At 46.4% G+C, this 27454-nt stretch overlaps 1 protein-coding gene across 2 annotated transcripts; it reads left to right on the top strand.

Moving 5' to 3' along the window:
- The first annotated feature begins 5109 nt into the window (after positions 1 to 5109).
- On the top strand, positions 5110 to 25795 carry Ifnar1 (interferon alpha and beta receptor subunit 1). 2 transcript variants are annotated; one of them, XM_052158988.1, is made up of 11 exons: positions 5110 to 5285; positions 10014 to 10137; positions 12718 to 12899; positions 15313 to 15467; positions 15551 to 15692; positions 16274 to 16388; positions 18960 to 19159; positions 19416 to 19552; positions 21602 to 21752; positions 22367 to 22509; positions 23660 to 25795. In XM_052158988.1, the coding sequence occupies exons 1-11, from the start codon at positions 5213 to 5215 to the stop codon at positions 24014 to 24016; spliced, it is 1779 nt and encodes a 592-aa protein (XP_052014948.1). In that variant the 5' UTR covers positions 5110 to 5212; the 3' UTR covers positions 24017 to 25795. The 2 variants fall into 2 exon arrangements, with proteins under 2 accessions (XP_052014948.1, XP_052014949.1); XM_052158989.1 differs by lacking the exon at positions 10014 to 10137 and having other exon boundaries at positions 5114 to 5285.
- Positions 25796 to 27454: the final 1659 nt, after the last annotated feature.

Raw genomic sequence — 27454 nt, 5'->3', positions numbered from 1 at the left:
TGGAAACTCTTAAAGCCAAATTAAAAGTCTGAGTTACTGGCCATCAGCTACATGGGAAATGTGCCCACATCATGCAGCCCTGAGTCTCACTATCTATGCCTTTCATGCACATAAAACTCATCCTGGTTGCATGCCTCCATTTAGCCAGAACAGTCAGTGAGAGGCAGAACTACAGAAGCCAAAAAGCAAGGCTCACACATTTAGGGACTATCTTAGTGTTCTGTTGCTGTGAAGAGACACCATAACCATGGCAACTCTTATAAAAGAAGGCATTTAATTGGAGCTTGCTGACAGTTTCAGAGGTTCAGTCCATGACTGTGGCAAGCACGGCAGCAGGCATAAGCACCATGAGCGCTCTAAATGTGAATCCAGTCAAGGGAGGGAGGGAGGGAGGGAGGGAGGGACACAGTCAGAGACAGAGAGACCCCAAAGCCCACCCCCAGTGACACACTTCCTCCAAAAAGGCTACACCTCCTAATCCTTTCTAGTGCTACTCTCTGGGGGTCAAGCATTCACTATATGAGCCTATGAGGGCCATTCTCGCTCGAACCACCACAGGGGCTCCCCAGATGCTGCAACTACAGACTAGGCCTTTGATTGATTGTCTTGGTTCCTGTTTTTGGCAGGTGTTAGGGACCACAAGCTGGGTTCTAAGGTTAGAATGGTGGATCTAGCATCTATTGTACAAAGATCTCAGGGCCTGTTATAGCAACTCTAGGGAGAATTAGTTTTTAAGAGACAATGATCCTTGGGTATTACAATGTTTTTTTGGTAAGGCTGACAAACCTCTACCCAGTCTGACAAAAGGAGAAGAAAAGAATTAAAATGAGAGATAAATGAGAAGATTTACACAATTACAATTACTCAATTACACAGAGTCCGACAAATTACAGAACCTTACTAGGGAATACTCTATAAACTTATAAAGTTCTGGAAGACAAAAATAGAAGAACCTGTAAATGCATAACATCTACCAAAATTACAGCCAGCGGCTCTAAATAACTTAAACAGATGCATCACAAACCATGAGACAGAATGTCAAAAGCCTCCTCGAAACCTCTGGCAGACCCACACCTTTAATCCAGGGCAGGCAGATCTCTGTGAGTCTGAGTCCAGCCTTGACTACTCAGCAAGATCCAGGATGGCCAGGGCTGCATAGTGAATCCTGGCCTCCAAAATAAAATAAAATAAAATAAAATAAAAATAAAAACTCTCATGGGGCGGTGGTGGCACATGCCTTTGATCCCAGCACTTTGCTCCCAGGCAGGAGGATCTCTGTGAGTACAAGGCCACCCTGGTCTACAAATCAGGTTACAGATCAGCCTGGGCTACACAGAAAAACCCTTTTCCAAAGAAAAGAGAGAGGGAAAGAAGAAAAAGAAAGGAAAAGTCAAGTCAAGTCTTTACTCAAAAGTCCAGGACCAGACTGACACTAGAACTCTATCAAACATCTAAGAAAGTAATTTTTAGCTTGTTCCACAAACTACAAAGTGAAATAACACTTCCAAACTCATTCCAGGAAGTCAGTATTACCCTAATAACAGACAAATAATGACACAACAGAGAAAGAAATCTACAGACCAAAAATTGTGTGGATGAATATAAATGCAAAAAATTCTTGACAAAATACTTGCAAACCAACTTCAGGAGCATCTTAAGAAGAACATACATCATAATCAAGTGGGCTTCATCTCAGAAAGGCAAGCTTTGCTCGGTGTGTAAATCAATAAATGTAATACATCATATAAACAAACAAAGAAACCACACAACCATCTCAGTTGATGTCAAATAGGCATTTGACAGTGTTGAACATGCCTTCATGATAAAAGTCCTGACCTGTTGGGAACATATGGAACATACCTCAAAATAATAAAGGATATAAAACCTATAACCAATATTAGATGGAGACAAACTGTAAGCATTTATTCTAGAGTCAGGAATGAGACCACAATACTTGTTCTTTCCTCTCTTATTTGATATATTGTCTGAGGTCTTAGCTATAGAAATTAAATATTTGAGACCATAAGGAGAATAAAAACAGAATACAAAGACTACATTTGCACATGAGATGAGTCTATACATTTTAAACCCCTATAGAAGCAACCAGAAAACTATAGATAATAAACAGTAGAGTTGGAGGATACAATCAATATTTTAAAAGACAGTAGTTTTCATATATACCAATATATTTACCAAGAAAGAAATTAGGGAACCTATTCCATTCAAATAGTTTCCCCAATTCCCCCAGAAAAGTTCCTAGGAGGACACCTAAAAGAGAAACATCGTTACAATGGAAATTTCAAGACAGAAAAAGGAAATCAAAGAAGATATTAAACAATGAAAAGATCTGTCATGCTCTCAGATTGGGAGAATATGTGAACATGTCTGTATTACCAAAATTGTCTATAGATTTAATGGATATGAATCAAATTCCAATATCTTATTTCACAAATGCAACAGAAATAACTCAGGGTTTCATAGGGGACCACAAACAATTCACTAATAAAGCAGTCCTCACATAACACATACCTTCAAATTATATTGTAGAGGTATAGAGATAAAAAGTCTAATACTGACATAAAAACAGACAGGAAGGCCAATGGAATAGGTCAGAGGACTTGGAAAGAAACTGGCAAACTGTCCACTCAACTCTAGACAAGAGGCAAAACCATGGGGTTGGGAGTGGGGATTCAACAAAGGTGCTGAAAAAACTGGACATCCACCTGCACAAGAATGAAATTAGTTCTAGCTTTTCACTTTATACAAAAGTCAATGGATCAAAGACCTTAATTTAAAACCTGAAACTTGCCGGGCGGTGGTGGTGCACTGCCTCTGGGAGGCAGAGGCAGGCGGATTTCTGAGTTTGAGGCCAGCCTGGTCTACAGAGTGAGTTCCAGGACAGCCAAGGCTATACAGAGAAACCCTGTCTAGGGGGGGGGGGGGGCGGGGGGAGGAGACAAAAACAAACAAAAAACAAAATAAAACCTGAAACTTGTAGACAAAAACATAGGGACCTTTGTTAATGACACTAGGGAGGCAAGAACGTTCTGAATGGGAACTAATCCCAAGTCTCAACAGATGAGGCAGGCAGATGCTTGAAATCACGAAGCTTCTGAACATCAAGCGAGACTATCTGTGCCGCACACAGGCTGCAGGGTGGGGGAAAAGCCTGTCCAGCTATACCTCAGATAAGACTCATAGCACGAATTCATAAAGAACTTCAGAAATTAAGGGAATGAGTCTACCAGAAACCAATGGACCAATAAATTGAACATAGTTTTCAAACACTGAAATACACGCCCAATAACTATCTCTAAAGCAGTCAACGTCCTGAGCTATCAGCAAAATGCACATTGACACAGCTTTGACATCCTACCTCACCCTAGTCAGACAAGACTAGACAAGATTTCTTGGCTGACAAGAAATCTGACGAATGTTGGTGAGGATGCAGAAAAAGGAACTCTTACTGCTGACTGAGATGCAGATCATCAATAGTCATTGTGGAATTCATTCTGGAGGTTCCTCAAAAAACAGAGCTACCGTATAACCCAGCTATTCCACACATGTGCACTCACCCAGAGAATTCTACATCCTGTCACAGAAATAGCTGCACTCCGCCCATGTTTACTGCTGCTTTGTTCACTGTAGGAACGAAATGGATCCAACCTAGTTATCTATCTGCAGAAAATCCGGTACATATAAAAAAATGGAACATTATTCAGCTCTAAAGAAAAACTTGCCAAAAAATGAATGAGCTTAGAATGTGTAATATTAAGCATCTCAGGGGGAAGAAAATGTTCTTCATATACGGGTCCTAGCCTGTAAGGTCTACATGAGTGTAATTAAGCATACTCATGAGGGTGTAACATGTAGTAGAACGAAAATGAATCATTTACAACAGTGTGCTTACTTACTAAGGAGTTCACACATCCAGAATACTCTAAGTCCTGGGAGTGTACTCAGGGTATAACATATTTCCAGTGTGAAGTCCTTAAATGAGTATTGGCCACATATCATTCCATGAGAGGCTCTATCCTACAAATTTGAAATTATGTTTTCAATGAATGTTCTTATAGAATGTAGTCCTAATATGACTAAATGTAGTATATTTTATTCTTTCAATAGGAATCTTAGCTATTCAGATTGTAAAGTTTGTAAGAATTATGTTTAAAAATCGTAATTTTCAAAGCCCTGAGATTACCTGGGAATACTGATTGGTTCCTGAATTTCAAAGAGTGCCATGCCAGAAATTTGAAAACACTGAAATCTTTTAGTGTCTGGGCACTGTATTTTTTTCCCACTGTAATAATTCTATATTGCATCGTTGTTGTTGGGTAATCATGCTTTTTTAAAAAATGAATTAAAAAACAAATAAGTTTCTTTAGAGGATATTACCGAGACAGAGTTAAGGGGCTAGAGAGAAGTCACAGAGGTTTAAAGAGTTCAAACAGGTTTGAACTGGAGTTCAAACCTGGAAGCTCGTAAGATCTGTAACTCTAGTGCCAGAGTATCTGCGCTCTACTGGCCTCCATGGGTACCAGGCACGCATATATGTACGGTGCACACACATACATACATACAAAACACTCATAAACATAAGACCAACCTAAAAACACACTTTTTAGGAGATTCAAATGCTGCATAATTCAAAACCCAAAGATAGAGCAAATCTACAACACCAAACCACCACATGAAATAATGGAATCAAATATAAAGATCTTGTGCAATTGAGATAAAGTATCGCCGACACCTTCCGGGTCCTAGGGTCCTTTGATCCACGACCTCCAGGGATGCCCACACCAGGATTTAAGCCCGTGGGCAATCAACCCCTGGGGCAACGCCTCACAACCCCCTTCTGCCCCTCCACGAAAACAGGAAGCTGAGCGGGGGAGAGGGACTGCGCAGGCGCACTGACGCACCCTGCTTTCCTCTAAGGAGTCTAACTTCAATCCTGGGCGGTCTTTCCGGAAGTTGGGGGGGCGTGGCGGGGACCTCCCGGGTCACTAGGCCAGAACTAGACCGTGCCCGGTACTTTCCGAGCCTCTTGCTCGCGGAGAGGGCGGGGCGTTGGTGGGGGCGGGGCGTTCGCGGAAGGGGAGGGGCGTTGGCGGAGGCGGGGCGTCACGAAGTGGGCCTAGCTTCCCTCTGCTTTTCTCCAGCTCCGCCGTGCTGCTGAGGAGGATGTGAGCCTCGGGCCTGACCTCCCAAGAGGATGCTCGCTGTCGTGGGCGCCGCGGCCCTGGTGCTGGTGGCCGGGACGCCTTGGGTGCTGCCCTCAGCCGCAGGTGAGCCGAGGGGCCTGGGCGAGGGTTGGGCAGCGGGGAGGGAGAACTGAGCGGAGTGTCCAGAGTCCCCGCGCGCTCACCCCGACGCCCGCCCGGCGGGAGCCAGAGCCTGCGCCGCTCTCCTGTCTGGGGACGCTGACCTGGGCCTGAGCCTCTGGACGGCTGGTGACTGGGAGATCAGACAGCAGCAGAAATGTGCTCCCAGCCTAGCGCCATTTGTCCCGGACTGACGACGGAGTTTGAGAGTCCCCCTAACGGGCCCGAAGTCGCAGCAGGCTAACAAAAGAATAACAAGCCAGGAAACCACTGAGCTAGTTACATTAGGAGAATGGCGACTAAGGGTGATAGACAAGAGAGATATTTTCATAGTGATGTGAGGAACCTAAAAAGACGAGCTAGCCTCACTTCTGATTCCTTTTAGAAATCAGTACATCTGGAAGGACTTGATCCCAAGTCAGATCCAGAAGATGGCCCATTCTGGCCAGACCTGCACATGACCTACACGCAGGCAAAGTGGTCACACATATAAAGCTGAAAAAGAATATTATGAACAGTATACTATAGCTGCTACAAATGCTCTGGGATCTTTTGTTAACCTTATAAGCACAAATGCTGCCCTTTCTGCACAGGATCTGTAAACTCCAACTGTTGGGCTAGGGATCAAGCTAAGAGGATAAAGGTAATAGGATAGGTTCCGTTTAGGGATGAAATCAAAGTCTCTGTTCGGGGTCCTGGAAGTGGGGCTCAGTGGGAGTGCGCACTTGGCATAGCCAGCACTGAGAAACTGAAAACTCAGTGGGAAGACTTGTGGCTGAAAAAAGTGCAGAAATCTCCGCTGTCTCCTTATAAGATCTAACTAGAGGCAGTCTATAAGCCTCTGGAATAGACTCTTGCCAGGCGATATGACATGATAGCCTGATACAGAAGTTTTCTTTCTTTCTTTCTTTCTTTCTTTCTTTCTTTCTTTCTTTCTTTCTTTCTCTCTCTCTCTCTCTCTCTCTCTCTCTCTCTCTCTCTTTCTTTTTTGGTTTGGTTTTTCCAAACAGGGGTTACTCTATATAACCCTGGCTGGCCTTGAACTCAGAAATCCTCCTGCCTCTGCCTCCCAAATTCTGGGATTAAAGGCTTATGCCACCACTGCCCATCTTTTTTGTTTGTTTGTTTTAAGTTTTCAAAACAAGAGATAATAGTGGAGCCAGACATAGAGTTAAAAGACACTTTTTAAAATTATAGCTTAAGAACTAGAGAGATGGCTCAACAGGTAAGAGCACTTGCTGCTCTTGTAGAGGGACCTGGTTTGATTCCCAGCACATACCTGCTGATTTGCAACCTTCCCTAAATCCTGCTCTGTTCCAGGGGAGTTAAATACACTCTTCTGACTACCTTGGCCACAGGGCACATGTGGTGCACACAGAAATGTGCAGATAAAACACTTATACACATACAGTGTATAGATTTTTTTAAGATTTATTTATTATATGTAAGTACACTGTAGCTGTCTTCAGATACTCCAGAGGAGGATGGTTGTAAGCCACCATGTGGCTACTAGGGTTTGAAGCCTCATTATGGATGGTTGTATGTGGCTACTAGGATTTGAACTCAGGACCTTTAGAAGAGCAGTCAGTGCTCTTAAGCACTGAGCCATCTCTCCAGCCCCAGGGGGTAAAAATGTAGCCTATTAGGACTGGAGAGGACACAGAATGGTAGAGTTCTTGCCTACAGCATACAAGGCCCTACGATTAATCACAGTAAAACAACAACCAAAAAAAAAAAAGCAAAATTTCAGCCTGTCAAGTGAATAGCCAGCCACTAGTGATCTTTTAGAAGTCCCCATGAGCCAACCATTTTGTGGGGAAAAAAAAATACCCACAAGACATACATGACTGTGTTCTTAAAGATCGTATAATCTGATTCAAGATCGGTGCTTCACAAGGAAATAGAGTTTATTCCTGTTGGTGTATTTTGTGTTGTAGTTTGTTGTTTTGAGACACAGTCTTGCTGTGTGGCCAAGCTGGCCTTAAATGATCTTCCTGCCTCAGCTTCCCAAGTGCTCTGATCACAGGAATTGAGCACCATGCCCAGTTAAAAAAACAGGTTTTAGGGCTGTAGAGATGGCTTAGCGGGTGCACTGCTCTTGAAGAGGACCTGAGTCCAAGCACCCATTGTTGGATACCTTACAAGCACCTCACAAGCACCTTCAGCCCTAGGAAATCCCAACATGACATTCTGGCCGAAGAGGGCACCTACAGTCGTTGTACACATTGCCCACACACAGATACATAAACATACCTTAAAAAAGTGTTTAAAACGTGCTGCTTTTTTTTTTTTAAGTATTCTAAGAATATAATTAAAGTAGGCAGCACCTTGCTGAGGAGTGTAGAGAAGTTAACAACTGCACTGCCTTCAAAACAATTTTGGAATTCTCTGGAGCCTGCCACAGGCATGGGTCTTCAAGGGAAGACTTGATGAACAGGCGTGGTTGTGTCAGTATCGGACAGGAAGGTCTTCAAATCCTTAACACAAAGGAGTGTCTCTGCTTTGAAGGGAAGTTAAAAACTTCATCTGAAACATGAATGACCAAGAATATATGTTCAGGGAGGTTACAGGGATTTCCGTAAGCACAGAAGAGAACGTACTGTAAATACAGGGAGTGGTGAGGGTTATTTACATAGACATACATGTTAAAAGAGTAAGGGGCTCGTTCTCAGAAGACTGTCTGTTCAGAGCTCTGCTCTCTCCCTACTTGTCCTGGATGTGTTAGGTCAGGTTCAAAAGAACAGCAGTGGCACTTGTTTCTGAAGGCTCTGGAGTGGCCTTTGTCCCAAGCCTCCCAGTTCCTGAGGTGCTGATGGGCCTGAGCTTTCACTCCTTTTGGAGGAAGAAGCTGTCTAATTATGGTCCTCACTTGAAGTTTCCTACCATGATATAGCGTCTTTGGAAGTGGCTAACTCACACAACTAAGAGACAAGGCATTATATGTTAATAACATATATAACATAATAACAGCTATATAACAACAATTACAGAGGTCTGTGTGCCTCATGTTTAAATCATATACCATTTGAATTATTGTGATGAAATCTCTCTGACCTTCCTAGGATGGGGATCTTCCCTTTGTCCAGGATATCCAAATAACCAGTGTAATAGTAGAGATTATGTTCTGGATATCCTCTTATTTATCTAATAATGTCCTCTTACCCCAACCCCACTGTAATCACAGTGTATCATATTTATTTTTATCATCTTATTGGGGTTATTTTGTTAAACTTTGTAACTGTGTTCATATGAATCCGGATCGAGCTGGACTCTAAACTGCAGTCTGAGGGAGGCATCCACCAGAGATCTTGGGCTACAATTCCCACATCAGAGGAGACTGCAGTGTACTTTGTTATATTTAAATGAATTCTACGCTGGGGCTAGAGATGGCTTAGTGATTGAATAATTGTACTTGCAAAGGACCTGGGTTCAATTCCCAGCATCCACTTGGTGGTTCACGAGCATCTGTAATTGCAGTTGTAGGAGATCTGACACTCCTCTGACCTCTGTGGAGTACATTTATCTACACATGCAAGCAAAACATTCTCACGTAAAACATAACACATAAATCTAACTTAAAATTTTGAAAATGTAAATTGTTATTTCCTGAGATTAAAATAGATAAATAGATAAGATATAAATAGATAAAATAGATAATATTCATTCCATAGCCTCCCATGTACCACCACTACCACCACTGACCCACTCTCTTATCAAACTCTTGCTCTTTCTGTCTCTGTCTCTCCCCCCACCTCTCTCTCTCTCTCTCTCTCTCTGTGTGTGTGTGTGTGTGTTCGTCTGTATTCCTAGATACACAATTAACAACCTCAGTCTGTATGTTATTGTGCATGTTCAGGGCTGTCCATTTGACACTGGATAACTGAGAGGCGTGTTCTTCCCTTGAGAAGACTCTCTCTCCTGCTCTCAGTTGCCTGTAGTCCACCTCTAGTCCTACCCACCCACCAAGGATTGAGTTCTCCAGAGCTTTTCCACTTCCACGCTAACATGTTGGCTGACAGGGTGCTTGTTAGGTCATGGATAGGCAGTCACGTCGGTGAGACTCCGTAGCCACTGACATTTCAGGAGATACAGCAAAATCCTTGTTCTTCTGGTCTTAGACTCTCTCAGCCTCCTCCTCCACAGTGATGCGGGCACCGTAGGTGCAGAAGCTGTGCTGAAAGTGTAGCAGTTGGGACTAGGGTAGGTGCGGGAGCTGTACTGACGGGGCGCAGCGTTGGGATGAGGCTCGTACTTCCTGTTCTGGTCTCCACCTGTGGCAAAGAGAAGTCTTTTGGATGATGTGTGTGAACTATATCTACCTGTGGGCATGAGAAGAAATTAGAATGTAGTTAGTGATTGTGCTGGTTTTAGTAAAGTGAAGGTTGTAGGTTCTCTTCTAAGACTCTTGACTTCGCCAGCCCTAGGCATTTGTCAAGGTTTCCGGTACCCAGCACTGCGTCTGTCTTACTGGGCAGATCTTAAATCTAATTGGAGAACTGTGAATTACCACCAAGGTGCGTGTGCCACTACTGCACCTTCAGGTTGCTGGGCCATGCTGGCCATTGTAGTTTGTAGGCATCATAGAAAAAAAAAATGAAATGAGTGCATTCAGTCATGTTGTTGATGTGTTTAATCACAAAGTATATTTTCACAGCATATAAGCAATCATTTTGTTGCTTGTTGGTTTTATAGGTGGAGAAAATCTGAAACCTCCTGAGAATATAGACGTCTACATTATAGATGACAACTACACCCTAAAGTGGAGCAGCCACAGAGAGTCAGAGGGCAATGTGACTTTCTCAGCAGAATATAAAATGTAGGTGACTGATTGGCTTGCTGGAATGATAGGGGTCATTTTTGTAATTGGAACACCATAATTCCCTTTTAGTGTGGGAAGCATTTGGTTGTTCCCACTCTAGGAAATGTTCTGTCTACTTCACATAATATTTGTAACTTTTTCTCACTGGAGACCAAGCTGAGATGAAGGGCAGGTGGATGGCTGAGCAAGTCAGAGTACTGGCCCAAGCCTGGCAGACTGAGTGCGTGTCCAGAACCCGCATGGAAAGGAGGAGCCAGCTCCTGCAAGCTGTCCTCTGACCCCACTCATGCTGTGGTGAATGGGGTCGGGGTGGGGGGCGGAGTGTGTGTGTCTTGAGGAAGTTTGAGGATTCCTTCCCTTCGTGGATGCCATGTACTCTCTAACAGTGTAACAGCATCTCGACTGCGTGGACTGCGTGGAGAGCGCCGGGAGGCTGGGCTAGGCCTGGAAACGGCCCAGTGCTTTCTTTTACTTTTCAAAATTTCAGGTTTAACTTCCAGACTGGAGAGATGGCACAGCAGTTAAGAACACTGGCTGCTCTTCCAGAGGTCCTGAGTTCAGTTCCCAGTCACCACATGGTGGCTCACAACTATTCGTAATGTGATCTGATGCCTTCTTCTGGTACATGCAGACAAAGCACTCAAGGACATAAGAGAAGAACTCAAGGACATAAAAAAGAAAAGTTTCTAGGGTTATTATGTATGTGCTTTGCCTATATGTATGGATGTGTACCATCTGCATACCCGTTGCCCATGGAGGCCAGAGCAGGGCATCGAATTCCCAGGAACTATAGATAGGGAAGGCTGTAAACCATGTGTGTGCTGGGCAAGAGCAGTAAGTGCCACTGAACCATCCCTCCACCCCCAGTTTTGTCATTATTTCAGATACCATTTGTCCACACTGTATTGTCACCCCTACATTTCTACAGACTTGGGGGTTTTGTCAGTGACTCTTTCTCAGTACTGACCCCCTACTTCCTATTTGCCAAGACGATAGGCAGAGAGTCTCAGAAGGCAGGCTCACAGGAGGGCCAGCCCTGCATCTCCTGCTTGGTGTTGGGGCCCCAAACTGCACCCCTCTGTCCCCCATGTAGGGTGGAGTTAACAGAGAAGGAAGGAGCTGTGAGCATTTTCCAAGTCAGGACCCCAGAACTTCACCTGCCAGGTTGCCCGCTGGTTACTGAGCAGTTGCCAGTGATCTTACAGCTTCCTGAGCGTGTCTACACACACAGGCCTGTTTTACCTCTTGCGAGTTTTCTGTATGTGCAAGTTTCAGTCTTGACACCACTTAGTTTTTGCCATAGGTTGGAATTCTTTCACCCGCCAGCTGGCTTAGGTAGAGTGAGGATATTGAGGGAACCGGTAAAGCTACCCTGTAATACGAGCAGACAGCCAGAGTCTCAGCCACCTGTAACATCAACCCCAGCTGCTCCCCAGTCTTCTGACCCCACGTGTACCCACTGTGACTGATGTACACACAGCCATGCACAAACACATTCACATAGGACTCCCAAAGAAATCTTTGAAGGATGAAAGAGTCCAAGAAACAGACAGTAGTTGGCTTTGGAAAGACAGGAAAAGTGAACCACAAAGCACTGGGGTCTGTCGTAGGCAAGAGAGTCTACTCCTGGGGTCTCAAAAGGGATCATCAATAAGGAAATTAAAGTCCAGAAATACAGGTTCATTTCCCAGAAGTCACCCAGTTATCATGGATCTAGCCAGCTGATTTGTTTCCTTGAAATGCTAATGTAACCACTGGTAAGATTGAAGTAAAAAACATTAAAAATTAACTAAATAAATGACTGGGCAGAAGGAAGTGCAGGCCTTTAATTCCAGCACTCAGGAGGCAGAGGCTGATGGATTTCTGAGTTCAAGACCAGCCAGGTGAACAGAGCGAGTTGCAGGATAGCCAGGGCTACACAGGGAAACTTGTCCAAAAAAAAAAGAAAAAATTAAGTAATGTATAGTCATTGCAAGTAGTAACTTGGCTCACATGCATCAAAAAGAATCGGAGGCTATATAAGGAAATGTTAACATGACAGTATCTCAAATAAAACCTATTCTTTTTAGTACCGTTTCCATTTTATTTTTCTCAGATGTTTTTCTTCTGTCATTACGAAGCCGCCTCCTTATATGGGCTTTAGTGGACGTCACAGGGTAGCATCTGCAGATCTGAAGTGTGACCTTCCAGGCCTCGTGAGATAGATACCTTGCCACCCTGTGATGAGTGGCATAGGCTGCAGCTTGACATAGACCTTGAAAGGCACTTGCTTTAGAAATGTCTCAGTGGCTGCAGCCTCCGCAGTACTCCCCATTACAGGCCCCTGAGTGTCCTTGTCCCTGGACACGTGCTGGACACAGGCCAAGCGGTAAATTGGCTGGGCATTATTGACAGCCTTTAGATGCAGCCGTTGTTGATTTGGGGGATTTTGGCCTCTCACTCAGGCTCAGTGCACAGGGACACCACAGGAAAACAATTGTTAAGCTACCTGTGATACTGAATAGAAAATGCATTTTAAAAGCCCACGTATACATTAGCTCATTCAGATTTTATTTTTATTATTATTATTATTAAAAGAGAAGAAGAGGAGATGAACTGGTCAAAAGTCCCTAAATGTCAACATGTTACAAGGACCAGATGTGAATTCTCTTTACCGGACTCAAGTGTTTTTATGGAAACACGGTTTCGTGTAAGAGCAGAAGAAGGGACCAGCACGTCTTTGTGGAATGAGACTGATCCATTTATTCCTTTCTTCAAAGGTAAGACGTGGCCACCGCCTGGCCGCATGTTGCTCTGATGAACGTTAGCAGAACAGCTCTACCGAGCCCGTGGTGCAGCTCCTCTGCAGAGGCCCCTTTTCTGGCCTTCTGTGTTAGTGGCTTTCCCAGTGTAGTCACCAAGAGTCTTTTAGCAGGTCCATAAAGCCAGGGCTCGTTTCCTGGTATCCAGAGCTGTGATTGGTTTGTTCATGTGGATTATCTCTTATGACACAATGGGCGTGTGTGAGCTTCCTGCAGACGTTGATTAGTCTACTTGTTAATGAGGTTTTTGTAATGTAGAGCAATGTCACACCTTCAAGTTTCTTGGGTTTATTCATTTGTTTGTTTGTTTTTCTTTTCTTAAAAATTACTTTTGCCAGGCTGTGTGGTATAAACCTTTAACCCGAGCCTTGGGGAAACAGTTAGGTGGGTCTCTGAGTTCCAGGACAGCAAGAACTACATGGAGAACCCTGTCTCGGAAACAAACAGGCAAAACAGTGTATTGTTTTAACAGTGTGCCCAATAGTTTTTTCATTTTACTCATTTTCATGGTCACCATGCTAAATGTCAAAAGATATATCCCATGTAGCCAGAAGCCCTTTGACAGCCTCATAATCTCTTTTAAGCTTTATTTTTATTTATGTATATGTGAGGTGTGTATGCTACATGCATGCAGGGCTGGTAGAGGCCAGAAGAAGCTATAAAGTTTGCTGGAAGTGGAGTTATACGCAGCGTGACGTAGGAGCTAGGGACTGAATGTGGCTCTGCTGGAGGGTCAGCAGACGTCTCAGCTGCTGAGCTGTCGCTCTGGCCCTCAGCATTTCTGTAAAGGGAAACGCTGCCCTGTCCTGTCTTACAATGCAGTGGCCTGCGTCCACTTTGTCACCCCCATTCGCTCCTCACTGTCACGTCCCTCCCCCTCAGTTACAGAAGTCAGCAGCCATGCTTCCTCACAGGTTTGTGCCCAGACTTCGGGCTTGGCGCCCCTGAGCACAGCTCGGGCACAGCGCCTTTCCCTTGCAGCGCTTCCTGTCCTGGCTTGCAGGGTACTGCTCATTCCTCGGTCTCCTCATTGCGCCCAGTTTTTGTTGTTGTTGTTGTTGTTTGGTTTTTTGTTTGTTTTGTTTGTTTTTTGTTTGTTTTGTTTGAGACAGGGTTTCTCTGTGTAGCCCTGGCTGTCCTAGAACTCACTCTGTAAACCAAGCTGGCCTTGAACTCAGAAATCCACCTGCCTCTGCCTCCCAAGTGCTCCGCCCGGCCCCAGTTTCTTTCTTTCGTTCTTTTTTTTTTTCTTTATTCTCTTCTCCAAGAGATTAAGGATGGGTAGGAAAGGGGTGGCCACGAAACTGTTTTTGACTCAGAATTACCTCTCCTGCCCGTCCTCACTCTGACTATAAGACTGGTATCACCGTATCCATTCAGTGTCTGTCTACATGTTAAAAGCCATTCCACAATAAAAACAGTGAAGCCCTCAGTCTCTCCCTCACGCCCTTCCTGCAGCCTTCCCAGCTTTGGGAATGGCATCAGCTGGTTATTTGCTCAAGCTCAGACCCTGGATTCATCTTTGGCCTTTTCTACATTGTATGCCTGTGATGATCTGGATTAGTGCTTGGCATATATTTGAATTACTTGGTGGAGCTATTTGGGAAGAACTAGGAGGTGTGGCCTTGTTAGAACTGTGTCTTGGGAGTTGGCTTTGATGTTTCAAAAGCCATGCCATTCAGTCTCGGGCCTCTGTCTGTCTGCCTTTCTCTCCCTCCCTCCCTCCCTCCCCCTCTATCTCTCTCTGTCTCTCTCCTCTGTCTGTGATGATCACAGATTCTACCACCATGAGCCCCAGTTTCATTCGATCAGTTGCCCTGGTCATGGAGCTTTGGCACACATTGAAAGGTACCTCAGACAATGCCTTAACACATTCTGCCTGACCACAGGAGGATAGCAGACGTGGCACCTACCTTTTTACCAAGGCACGTCTCTTTACTGAGGCCTTGCTGATCTCCCTGCTTCCTCAGCCCTTGGCCAGACTGATCATTCTAAATATGAATGGGATTTTGGCTCTTTGCCAACCTCTGCCCCTCCCACACACCCTGTACCCTTTGCTGTCTGAAGAGACTTCCTGTGCTGTCCATAGGACCTGGTCTGCTTTCCTGCTGTGCATTTGCTGCTTCTGGGAGGTTTCAGAACAGCTCTCCTGCTAACTAACCAGGAACAGCATTTGCTGCCGTCCCCAGGGTTACCTGGTTTTCTTTAGTGCATAGACACATATCTCTGGAGGTCGCTCTTGCCACGTCTTCCAAGAGTGTAAAACACATGTGGGACTTTTCTCTGTCTCACTACACCAGGGAAATCCGGTTTATTATTAACATTTGGAATGATACTACTGAAATTATGTAATTGTTCTTTGATGTCACAGCTCACATCAGCCCCCCAGGAGTGCGATTAGAAGCCGAAGATAAAGCCATAGTAGTCTACATCTCTCCTCCTGGACAGAACGGGAACATGTGGGCACAGGAGAGATCTGACTTCAATTACACAATACTAATCTGGCAGAAGTCTTCCGGTGACAAAGTAAGTTTCTGTTTTTACCTGATTGATGTGAGAGAAAAGGTGAATGAATTCTAAAATTTGACTGTTTTTAAATTTTTTTACAGAAAATTATTATACCTACTTATTATTCTGAAAAAATATTAGACCTATTGCCAGAGACTACTTACTGTTTACAAGTGAAAGTAATGCATCCGTCGCTTAAGAAACACAGCAATTATAGCGCTGTGCAGTGTGTGAGCACCACAGGTAAGGAGGACCTGACGCCAGATTCAGTGACTGAATCAGCACAGCACTTTAATTGGGGCATTTTCTCATCTTAATTCCTGAACCATTTTTATATGATTAGGTTTTACAGTGGCTTAATAATCACTAAAGCAAACCACTGAGTTGGGCTTGGGGTTGGACACTTGTCTAGCACACAGAGGTCCTAGTTCAACCCCCAGACCACACATGGAAAGAAGGGAGGACGGGGGCACGGCAGGGAAGGAAACAGCTCTTACACAAACCAAAAGTCATTTTCTTGCAGTTTTTGACTCAATACTATGAAAATACTATGCAAAAGTTGATTTTTATAGTATGATAAATGCTTCTTATGCATCTGTAATCCCCGGTGTAGTTGTTAGCAGAGGGAACAGTGCACCTGTGCACATGAACTGTCAACAAGGACACAGCCTACAGCACTGCAGCCTGGACAGCGTTTCAGGTGGGGAGGGGGCGGCCCTGTTCATGGTTTTAGTTATACATTTAGTATGTGATTCTTACGGTCAAATCAGATGACTGCGGTTCTGTGTCACTAGCCTAGAATGTGTGGTTTCTTTGATTTCCAGTGGCAAATAAAATACCTGTGCCAGAAAATCTAGAAATGGACGCCCAAGGCAAGAGCTATGTTCTGAGATGGGACCACGCATCTCCAAACGTGAGCTTTCGAGCACAGTGGCTCCCGTAAGTTCCTTTCTTAAGTGTCCCTCTACCCAGTATGCTTGCACAGAGTAGCTGGCTGATAGGTGGGTGTGCGGCATTGGGAAGCAGGGATGATCATTGTATTCCCTGCTCCAGGGGTGAGGTAGCAACTGACAGAACAGAGAACACCCGATGGCCGCCCCTGGCCTCTGCACATCCCTGCACATGCACCAGCATATACATCACATGTAGCTGGACCCTGTGCGCGCACTCGCACACACACACACACCAGCTCAGGTGCAAAGAAAAGAAAAATAATGTGTAACTGAGGAGGGTGGTTTCTTACAAATGTGCCCATCTACTGCATGGTCCTGAGGTTGTGGACAGAAGCCATGTCTTGAAGCTGTAGAACTGAGGCAGCATCTCAGAGGCCATTGGATGAGGCTGTGACTACTGCCGGACTGTCTCAGGCCTTAGCTTGGGCTATGTCCCATCGTAGAACTTCTTTAACCCGTTTGTTCTAATCTAAGTTCTGCTTGAGCCCATTAGTCCTTTACCCCTCCTTTAGTCCTGGTACCTGATTCTTCCCCAGAGCCTGGCTGGCGAATGTCACAGAGTCCTCTCTGCCCGGAAGACCCGCCTATCCTCTCCACCTATTAAACCAGTTAGAAGGTGAGAGGGAAGATGTTTACAAAACCCTGAGACAGTGATGCTTCATAAAAGTAACAATACAAAAGTCTCAGATCTCTGTCCTCAGGTCTCTGGTAGACAAGTCAATATTTGAATAATACAAAGACAACATTCACACAGTACACAAGAGATTATCTCAACATACGGCCTTTACACCTGTGTTAAGGGTTTATCTCAGAGGTCATGTCCCCTACAGAGATGTTAAATTCCATTAATTCAGAATGGCGGATTGGCCCCTTAGCTACAGCTTCAAACTCCCCTCCTGTTTGGCAGATAATTTACCCTGAGGGCAGCAACTGTCTTGCCCACACTCTGTGGAGGGGAATGCCATGGTGGGAGGGTGTCCTTCTAGAAGAACAGGATATTTGGACATGGAGAAGCCATTTAAGTAAACAAAACTAAAAGAGAACCATTGGGAATTTCGTGCTAGGAGGCAGGCAAGGTGGGGTGGAGTCTGTGGGAAGCTGTGTATGGCCAGTTTCTCCGTGGGGCCTGGTGGGGTGGAGTCTGTCTGGGAAGCTGTGTATGGCCAGTTTCTCCGTGGGGCCTGGTGGGGTGGAGTCTGTCTGGGAAGCTGTGTATGGCCAGTTTCTCCGTGGGGCCTGTGCTCAGGGACTGTACACTTGCTGTGAGCTGGGTCTCTGGCCAGGGGCTCACCCTTGGTGGGATGTTCTCTCTAATGGGTGGCACAGATCTGTGGTACGGGCCCCTGCAGGGCTGTGTCAGAACGGCAAGCGTCTTTCCAGAAGGGAGAAGCCCCATTTGTAGTGCTGAACAACTTTTGTGACAGAAATGTCCCTATTGTGGTCACTTTGAAGCTAGCAGCTGGAAGTCTTTGAATGTGGACCTGGGTGAATGTGTGCACGTTACGCAGTTAGACAGTGTATTGTAGCATATGATAGCTGAAAGGCGCTTCAAGGGCAGAGAAGATATAACTAGGATTTCTCAGCTATAGTTACAGTTGCTGTGATGGATCACTGTGACCAAAGCCAATTTGGGAGGAAAGGATTTATTTCACTTATACATCCTTATTGTAGTCTGTCACTGAGGGAAGTCAGGACAAGAACTCAAATCAAGCAGGCCTGGAGGCTGGAGCTGACACAGAGGCCATGGAGGGGTGCTGCTTACTGGCTTGCTCCTGAGGGCTTGCTCAGCCTGTCCCAGACCACCAGCCCAGCTGTCTCCATACCCAGGTCACTAATTAACAAGATGACCTAAAGGCTTGTTTACTTAGAGCCTGGATAATCTGGAGGCACGTTCTCAAATGAGGTTCTCCCCTCTCAAATAACTGTAGCTTGTATCAAGTTCACATAAAACTAGCTATGGCATAGGACAAGGTGAGTTTTGAATATTTTTAGTTATTTCTGAATTTGTATATCAGCCTTTTAACAATAACCCACTTAAAAAGTCTGTTTTTCTTTGAAGAGATGACTTAGCAGCAAAAGCACTTACCAAAGTTATCCCTAGAACCTAGGTACAACCCTTGGTGTGGCAACCATCCTTAGCCCCAACATGTGAAAGGCAGAGATGGGTGTTTGGGCAAGCTGGCTAGCTAGACTAGTCAAATCAGCAAACTGTAAGTTTTAAGAGTCTGCGCCTCAGGACAGGAGAGCAATCAAGGAAGACACCTGTCTTCAGTTTCAGGCCTTCTCACCCACTCGTGTGCGCCTGCAGACGCGCGTGCGCGCGCACACAGTGAGGAACAGCTCCCTACTTCACTGGCAATTCCTCATACACTCTGGGCACCTGCGGCTTTCCTTTATTGGAGATCTGTGTCTCCTCCATTGCACCAGGAATTCCCTAAGTGGGGAAACTGCCCCCACAGTATCTCATGTATTATAAACATAGTGTCTCATGTATTATAAACCCTCAGTACATATTGAATGAATTGATGATTGAATTTTGCTTTTGTTTTTTTCAAAGTGGCCATTCAAAAAGTAGTTCTGAGAGCCATTCAGATAAATGGAAACCAATACCTGCCTGTGCAAGTGTCCAGACTACGCACTGTGTCTTTCCTCAAGATACTATCCACACAGGAACATTCTTTCTCCGTGTGCAAGCCTCAGATGGAAATAACACGTCCTATTGGTCTGAAGAGAAATTTATTGATTCTCAAATATACAGTAAGCTAACTTTTCTTTGAAACAGTCTGACACTTGTAGCCCAGGCTGACCTGGAACTCACTGGGTAGCCCAGGGTAGCTTCAAACATATGGCAGTCCTCCTGCCTGAGCGCCTGAGAGCCAAGGTTGTGGGTGTGGTCCATGCCTGCTGTATACCAAGCAATTACTTGAAAGTGTAATTTTCTCATGTAGTGCAAGTCCTGGAAGATTGTTTGAAGGTGTCTCAATTCACAGTTCGTGTTTGCATTCTTCCCCAGCAATCCTTTCTCCTCCAGTCATCACTGTCAACCCCATGAAGGACACCTTGCTTGTTTATGTCAACTGTCAGGGTATCAGCAAATGTGATAGACTCATGTACGAAATCAACTATTGGGAAAACACTTCCAGTACTGAGGTAAAAAGCTGCACAGTAACTTTGTGACTTAGCCTTATAACGGTGATAACAGGAAAGAAAGTTAGTCGGGGGGGGGGGGGGGGGGGGGGACAAGCAGTCACGGCTTTGAGGTTTGGGAGGCCTTTTAATCATGATGGTGGCCATCTGCTACAGAGGGTATGTCAGCCTTTTCCACGGTCTGCATGGCAGTACAGGTCGCCTGCATCTGGGCCTCACTTTGCTCTGTGTGTGTGTGTGTGTGTGTGTGTGTGTGTGTGTGTGTGTGTGAATACGTATGTGTGAATGTGTGTGTGAGTGTGAAGACATGAATGTGTGTGTATGTGTGAATGTCCATGTGTGTATGTATGACTGCATGAGTATGTGATTGTATGTGTGACTGTGAAGACATGAATGTGTGTGTGACTGTGCGTGAGTATGTGAGTGAATGTGTGTGTGTGAAGACGTGTGTGTGAGTGTGAAGATGTGAATATGTGTGTGTGTGTGTGTGTGTGAATGCACATGTTGACAATTGCTTATTTATCGTGTGTGCAGCACAGGACACACATGGAAGCCACACAACAAGCTGTGGAAGCGAGCCTTATAACTCACAGGGGTTGAATTAGGTCGCCAGGCTTTGCAGCAAGCATCCTTACCCACTAGGACATCTTGCTTTTGAACTATATCTTGAGTCCATTGCTGCTGTGTGGACTCCAGAAGGAAAGGAGCCTCCCGTGTATCAGTGCTGGGAGAGGAGCTAGCTAAAGGTATAGCACTGAGCGCAGATGCTGGTGGAACTCATCCTGTCCTTAGCTCACTGGGGAATTTCAATCAAGGAATCAAGCATAGAAACCTTGTGCAGTTGACGTAGTGAATGGCGTTCTTCATTTTTGTTTGGAAATGTAAACAAATTCCAAAGCCCTGCTGCTTTCTCTTTAGCTGTGTGCCCTTGCCAGCTGTAGTGTCATTCGAATCAGAGAGAATTAGCATCAGTGCTTCCTTGTCCTGAGTTCAGACACCAGCTCTGTGTCCCATGCTGAAAGACTAGACTCCAAAACAGTGGTCACCCTAGCAACTCAGGTGTGCAGGATGTTTGCCAGATTTGGAATGAGGTGCACCTAGAATCCAGAACACCATGCTTTGCCAGGTGAGAGACTAGAGGTGCAGGGCTGTGGCTGTGCTGTGCCCTGCTGGCTGGATAGCTGTGGCATCTCAGTAGCAACTGCTTTATTGACTATTTCATTATATCTAGACTTGTGCCAAGATTTTTACATGAGTTGCCCTGTCTTTCTTCAAACCAACCCTGGGAGGAAGTGTTTGTAATTAATTTGCTCAGCAAATACAGGGTGAGTGTTGCTGACCTCTGCACTAATGCCTGAGTGCATATGCTGTGCCCGGCAGCCCAGAGTGTTCCCGGGGCTGTAGCACTAACCCCTGGGCACACATGCTTGCCCGGCAGCCCCGAGTGTGCCTGAGGCTGTGGTTTGGCCTTGCTTCAGCTGTGTGCAGGAGGGATGCGTGTGTGCTACAGAGTCTCAGGGACAAAAAGGATGATGCTGGTGGCCAGCTCTTAGAACTACCCCAGCCAGTCTGTGGCTTCAGGGAAAAAATGGTGCTGTGGCTACTGATGTTGGAGTGGCTTTGTTACACAGCACTTCGTAACCATAGCTGACCACTGCAGGCAGGAACGATGACACTCCTCCCTTTAGAGATGGAGAAATAGGTACCAATGAAATGCCTCCCACAAAGCAGCATGGCTTTCGGGAGCTACTGTGAGCAGTACAGGGCCAGAGGGGGCCTTACTCTTAACTGTTCTCCTGCTCTAACTCGGTGGCAGTAACACAACCAGCACGCTAGTGCCTGTAGAATGAGACTCGCCGGGATGCGTTTACGCCTCTTTAACAGCAGATCTGTAACTCTCTGATTTGGTTATAATGGGATACTTATATTGCTTAGACAACCAAGTAGGTGTTTGGAAGAGACCTATTGTGAATATCAATAGAATCTAGAAAATCCAGATTCTGTATCTGACTTTATGAAGACAGAATTTGATCACTCTGATTGTGTCTGTAGAAAAAAGTGATGAAGAATAAATACCCAAAGTTCATCATTAAGAAGCTGCAGCCGCTGACTGTGTACTGTGTCCAGGCCAGAGTGCTCTCCACGGCCATGCAGAATAAGACCAGCAAATTCAGTGAGAAGCTGTGTAAGAAAACACGTCCAGGTGAGATCTTCCACATGTTTTTAATGCAGATGGAGGAGATAAAAACACTGCACTGGGATTCATGAAGAATTTCTTCTTTGCTTCAGATAGCAGAAAGTGTCCTTTCTGAATTACAGGGAACCAGAAGTGAGCCCGGCCAAGGCCTGCAGGCTCGGGGGCACGCTCCTGCTCGGGGTGGCTTGTGCTTACTGTTGCTTAGCTGTCCACCAGTGTTAAATCATTCAGCACTTTAGTGACTGCTCGCTGGTGGGCATTCGGAGTGTCTTTAATGACCCTGTGAAGTGGCATTGTCTGTTGGGAAGGCTTGGATATACCTGTGCTTAGTCCTGTTAGTATTTTAGTTCCTGGAGGCGACAGGAAGAGGCTGAGACACCGACTGTCTTGCCAGTTCCGCGCTGTGCAGAGCTGGGGACACCAGCTGTTGGGACCTCTCTGTTCTTACAGTTCTTGTCTTGATTTCCAGGATCAGTTCTCCGGTCATTTTCACCTGTTACTGTCACTGACCACCACAGTACACCAAGTGCCCAAAAATGGTTTTCAGGCCACTGTGCATTTCCTCTTGTGTGGCTGGTTTCATAAGCAATGTGCTGACACTCATGCTGTTTGTGTTTTAGGAGATTCTTCCATGATCCGGATTCTAACTGGATTTGGTGCTGTGTTCATCTGTGCCTTGGTGCTCTATGCTGGGCGGAGCCTCCTGAAGTGCCTGCGTTATAAGTTCCTCCCACCACTCAAGCCTCCCCCGAGCATTGACGAGGTGCGTTTCTGTCCCTGTCACCCACTAGGAAATGGGGAGCCAATGTTTGCATTCCACAGATGAGATCTACTTTCTTGACATCCAGAACGTTATCAGACTGCTGTGATTGTTTCTGCAGAATTCCGGTGACATGAGAAACCTGGTGTGGTAGTGCATGCCTAGAAAACTCAGGAAGCTAAGGCATGAGATTTGCAGTGAGTTTGAGGCCAGTATGAGCTGAGTAGCAGATTCCATCTCCAAAAAACAAAAGCGGTTTAGGTTGGCAGGGCTACAGAGAGGCCCTGGCCCAGACCAGACATGGTGGTGAACAGGTGCTCAGAAGGCTGCTGGGGAATCCCTGCCTCAGAAACCCAGATAACAGTGTTAACCAGTGACTTACTGTAGAGTGGCTGTTGTGTTCAGCAGTGGTCTACAGGAGCTCTAGTCAGCCTTGGGTGTGTAAGTGAGTGTGCAGCAACAGAAGGCAAGGTGGACAGCAGGTAACACAGCATCACTTTGGCACTTAGGACATCCCCACAAGACCAGGGGCCACCTCATTCCCAGAGTCTGCTCTCTGCAGCACATGGTCGTTGGCTAGTGAAGTGTATATTACAGTCTGAATAATGTCTTGTCCCTGCCTATTGTGGCATTTCGTCTTGCTGTGTCCCATCTGCGTGGTTTTTCACATTTGTGTGGTTTTTCATACCACATCAGAAATCCTGTTATCCATCTGTCTTCACCTGGTGTCACAGAAGCCGTGGGTTCCTTTCGTGGTGCGTGCGTGTTTTGCTCAGGACTCCTGTGATGTTAGCACCTGACATGATGGCACTGAGTGGGAAGGTCTAACCTAGAACCTGGGAGCCAGGGCATAGCACTGGGCAAGCTCTGTAAGCGAAGGCTGTCTCTCACTTGTGCTTTTGAGTGCAAGAGAACTGAGTTGCCACTTCAGAATTTCTGTGACCCCAGCACCCCACCCCAGCCTCGACAGCCCAGTGTCTGTGTAAGCATTCTTCACAGACTTACCCAAAGGCGGCCTTCAGCCTGGAGGCCATGCTGTGCCTTCTGACCTTACAGTGCGTTCAGTGATGCCCACGTGCTGCAATGCCCACTCTAGAAGCTAGAGCGAGAGAATCTTGGTTTATTTTAAACAACCTGTCTTCCTTCCCTTCAGTTTTTCTCTGAGCCGCCTTCAAAAACCCTTCTGCTTTTGACTGCTGAGGAGCATACGGAAAGATGCTTTGTCATTGAGAACACAGATATGGTTGCTGCAGAAGAAAACCGTGCAGCTGAGGAAGATCTCAGGAAGTACAGTTCCCAGACCAGCCAGGACTCGGGGAACTATTCTAATGAAGAGGAGGAGAGTGTGGGGACGGAGAGCGGCCAAGCTGTGCTCTCCACAGCTCCCTGCGGGAGTCCGCGGGGCACGCCTTGCCCTCCTGGGACCTTGGAAGATGGGACCTGCTTCCTGGGAAATGAAAAGCATCATCATACCCCAGCCCTGAGGACACAGCCAGCTGTCCACTGCTGACACGGCTTGCCACAGTGTGGAGTCTGTGTGGATGAGGCAGACTTAGCGAAGGTGGCTGCCACTTTCCAATGGCGGCTTAGCCCCCAGGGGCTGTTCAGTGCCACAGATGAGGCTCACTGCCACGCAGCCGTCTGCTGGCTCTCTAGGTGTTCATCCTAGAGGACATTTAGGACATTCAGCGTCTTAATCCTGCCGTCGCCCCTCAGTATTTCAAAGGTACGGTTGTCTACAGTGCTTCCTGACCCATAACTTACCACAGCCATGGCTTCCGACCAGAAGCCACTGAAACCATGGAGAAAGGACGCTGACTGGAGGAGCCGAGTTGTGCAAGATCTCAGTGTGGCCTGGGTGTGCATGCTGCACTCTAGTACTTGTGGAACTAGAAAATGCCAGGGACAAAAAACAGGTGTGAATCATTCAGTAAGAGGAGCAGGTGAACCTGATGACAAAGACCTGCGGGAAGCTTCCCACAGCGGGCGCAGCGCCTGCTTGTGATGTGACAGGATTTCCCGGACAGACACGTGTTCTTAAGGAATACGGCGCACATAGGCCTGATGAGCTGCCGAGCCGGCTCAGTGGGTAAGCGCACTTGTGTAGGGTCTGAGTTCAGTCCTACGCAGTGCTTCACGCCTGCCTGTACCTTTAGCTCCAGAGGATACAGCCCTGGCTTCAGGTTGCCTCAGACAGCCAGGGTGCACAGGTGCACATGCATACCTGTAAGCAAGGCGCTTGCACAGTATAAACGAAGAAATAGCATGCACTCGAGGGCACAGCCTCCTGCCTGCTCCTTGTTTACAGTGATAGTTCTTGGAGAGGCTGAGTGCCATCTAACCTTTGACAAACACATGGCAATGGTAAGGGCCCACGAGCACACCGACCCAGGGGAGCTGGCTGCACCCACTGGGATTGCCACGAGGCACCTCTTACAGTAAAGTCTGCAGTTGGAAATGCTGTTCTACATGAGAATCATTTGAAACCTGGGCAGAAATCTCGAGCCTAGGAACGTTTTCACTTAAAACTAGGTCAGTCACAGCTGTGCCTGGCTTGTTCCCTTCCCAGCCGCCTAGGAATGTGGGGCCCACTGGAGCAACATAGCAAGAGCTGTCTTCTCCATATGTACAGGCAGAGCTGTGTGTGTGTGTGTGTGTGTGTGTGTGGGTGGGTGGGTGGGTAGGCACTAGGGAAAATACAGAGCCCTGTAGGCAGTGATGCCCCAGACCGCCTCATGCTTCTCCTGAGACCTGGGGGTGGGGGCAATGTTTTAGAGACGCCTTCCCCACCCCCTCTGAAGCACCTACCTGCATTGGTCCTTTGGTGTTTGTCTCCCTCTATTGCAGAAGCTCTTTGAGCAGGGGCTAAGTTCCTCCCTGTGTCCCCAGTCCCAAATGAATGAGATCTGAGGTTGAAGCAGATGAACGCTCTGGTTGTTTGTGGAATGAAATAACCATGTTTATCACATTTGTATCTGGATCCTTTTATATTTTTGTCTGGAGCCCCATTGTTGTAAAATAACAAACACCGGAACCAAGACTCTGAATCTCAGGTGCTGCTCCTTGAATCCGGAATCCATGTGCCAGAGGTGCTGCCCACAGCCCGCTCCTGACAGGGCTTGCATCTGACCTTCTGGAGCCGCTGCTGTCCCTTCCAGGTGTTACTGTCTCTCATTCCTCAGTCTGAGATCCCTTCTGCTCTAACTCAGACTCAGAAGGTGAACACAGTTTGTATGTTTCAGTTTCCTTACAGAGAAGGAAGTAATAAAGCCATATTTGTTCCCAAGAAGTACCCTGTTGATTAATGATAGTGACAAATTCCAGTTGCATCCAAAGTTTGATTCTTTTTTAGATGCTCCTGCCTCAGCTCCAAGTGCTCAGATCACTGGCTCTGGCTTCACTCTTCCAAGGTGAAGAAACATCACTGTCCAAGGTCAGGCACTAGCAATGGACCAAAGAGAAGGTGCCGCCTAAGTCAGCGTTCTCAACCTGAGGGGAGTCAAACGACCCTTCACGGAGATCGATAGCAGACATGCTACGTGTCAGATGTTTACATTGATTCATAACAAGCAGAATTACAGTTAAGTGGCAGTGGAAACAATGGGAACTGTGTTAAAGGTTCACAGCATCCAGGAGGGTGAGCACCTCTGCCAGAGTCCAGCTTGCTGAGACAGCGAGTTCATTCAGGTTCCTCACAGGAGCTCAAAGACTCCCAGAAGTGTACTTCAGAGCCCCGAGAGCAACGTGCAGGCAGTTCTACCACGGAGTCTCCTCTTCCTCAGCCATCCTTCGCTGCTCCTGCAACCCAGGCAGGGGAGGGTTCTGGGGATCCTATAAATTCTGGAGCTTTTGAGTTTTCTTGGCTTCCTAAATTTTGGGAGCTTCCCTTCTCATTCCAGGAGGGGATATTTCAATTCACTACATTTGAAACTCATGCCAGGCGGTGGTGGCACAAGCCTTTAATTCCAGTAATTGGGAGACAGAGGTAGGTGGATCTCTGTGAATTGGAGGCTAGCCTGATCTACATAGTGCATTCCAGGATAGCCAGGTCTACGCAGAGGAACCTGATCTCAAAAAATATGCACATAAAGCTTTTAATATCCCCCTTCCAGCCTCCCCCTTCTCTCTGTCCCTCTTCCCCACAGGAAGACACACTCCTGTGTGTCCGCTGTGCTGCATGCATGAGTGTGAACACACCTGAGCATGAATGTGCACACACCTGAGCATGAATGTGAGCACACAGGTATCATGTGTCCCTACGCGTGCCCACATGTGGAGGTCTCCATAAGATGTCAGGCATCTCTGTTCTCCATCTTTCACCTTGAGACGAGAGCTCTCACGGAAGAGAAAGCTCATCATCCCGCCTGTGCCGGATGACCAGTGAGCTGTAGGGATCTTCCCACCTGTGCCCAACGCTAGGCCTGGCTATGCACGGTGAAGCCTGGCTCGTTGGCTAGGTATTGGAGGTTTGCACTCAGGACTTCATGCTTGCACACCAAGCCCTTGTCCAATGGGCTGTGTCCCAGACCACATTCAGCCTCTTCTTACAGCTCTTCTCCGGCCCACAGTGATCACAGAATTGCTGGTGTTGAGGGCATCAGCAATGCATGTGGATTTAGGTGATGGAATGGTTTCTTACTGGGAGAAGTCTTTTACTCCCCTGGGGGAACAAAGGCAAGAAGGAACTCAGTCTTTCTTCTAGAGATCTGCAAGTCGTCTGCATCCCACACCCCTCACTCCTTAGCCTGTGTCAGCAGAAGACATTTTGCAAAGGGACTAATGACAAAGATGAAGAGAGGAAGTTAGCAGAGTAGATATTCTGGCTATAGCGGAGTGGGGATGGGGGGCAGGGGCGTGTCCTGAAAGAGGAAGGAAACTGAAAATACCACCCCCATATTTGCACATAGGTAAAATTACTTAGGATGAACTAACACTTCCCACCTAAGTT

Source organism: Apodemus sylvaticus, chromosome 15, assembly GCF_947179515.1.
Source record: "Apodemus sylvaticus chromosome 15, mApoSyl1.1, whole genome shotgun sequence".
Classification (NCBI taxonomy): Eukaryota; Metazoa; Chordata; class Mammalia; order Rodentia; family Muridae; genus Apodemus; species Apodemus sylvaticus.
The sequence above is the reverse complement of the archived record's forward strand: the minus strand, read 5'-3'. Positions and strand labels throughout refer to the sequence as shown.

Excerpts from the sequence above, each read along its gene's own strand:
- Ifnar1 (XM_052158988.1), top strand. The coding sequence starts at position 5,213 with ATGCTCGCTGTCGTGGGCGCCGCGGCCCTGGTGCTGGTGGCCGGGACG. Across the intron at positions 15,468-15,550 it reads AGAAGTCTTCCGGTGACAAA|AAAATTATTATACCTACTTA; the intron begins GTAAGTTTCTGT and ends ATTTTTTTACAG. Across the intron at positions 19,553-21,601 it reads AAAACACTTCCAGTACTGAG|AAAAAAGTGATGAAGAATAA; the intron begins GTAAAAAGCTGC and ends TTGTGTCTGTAG.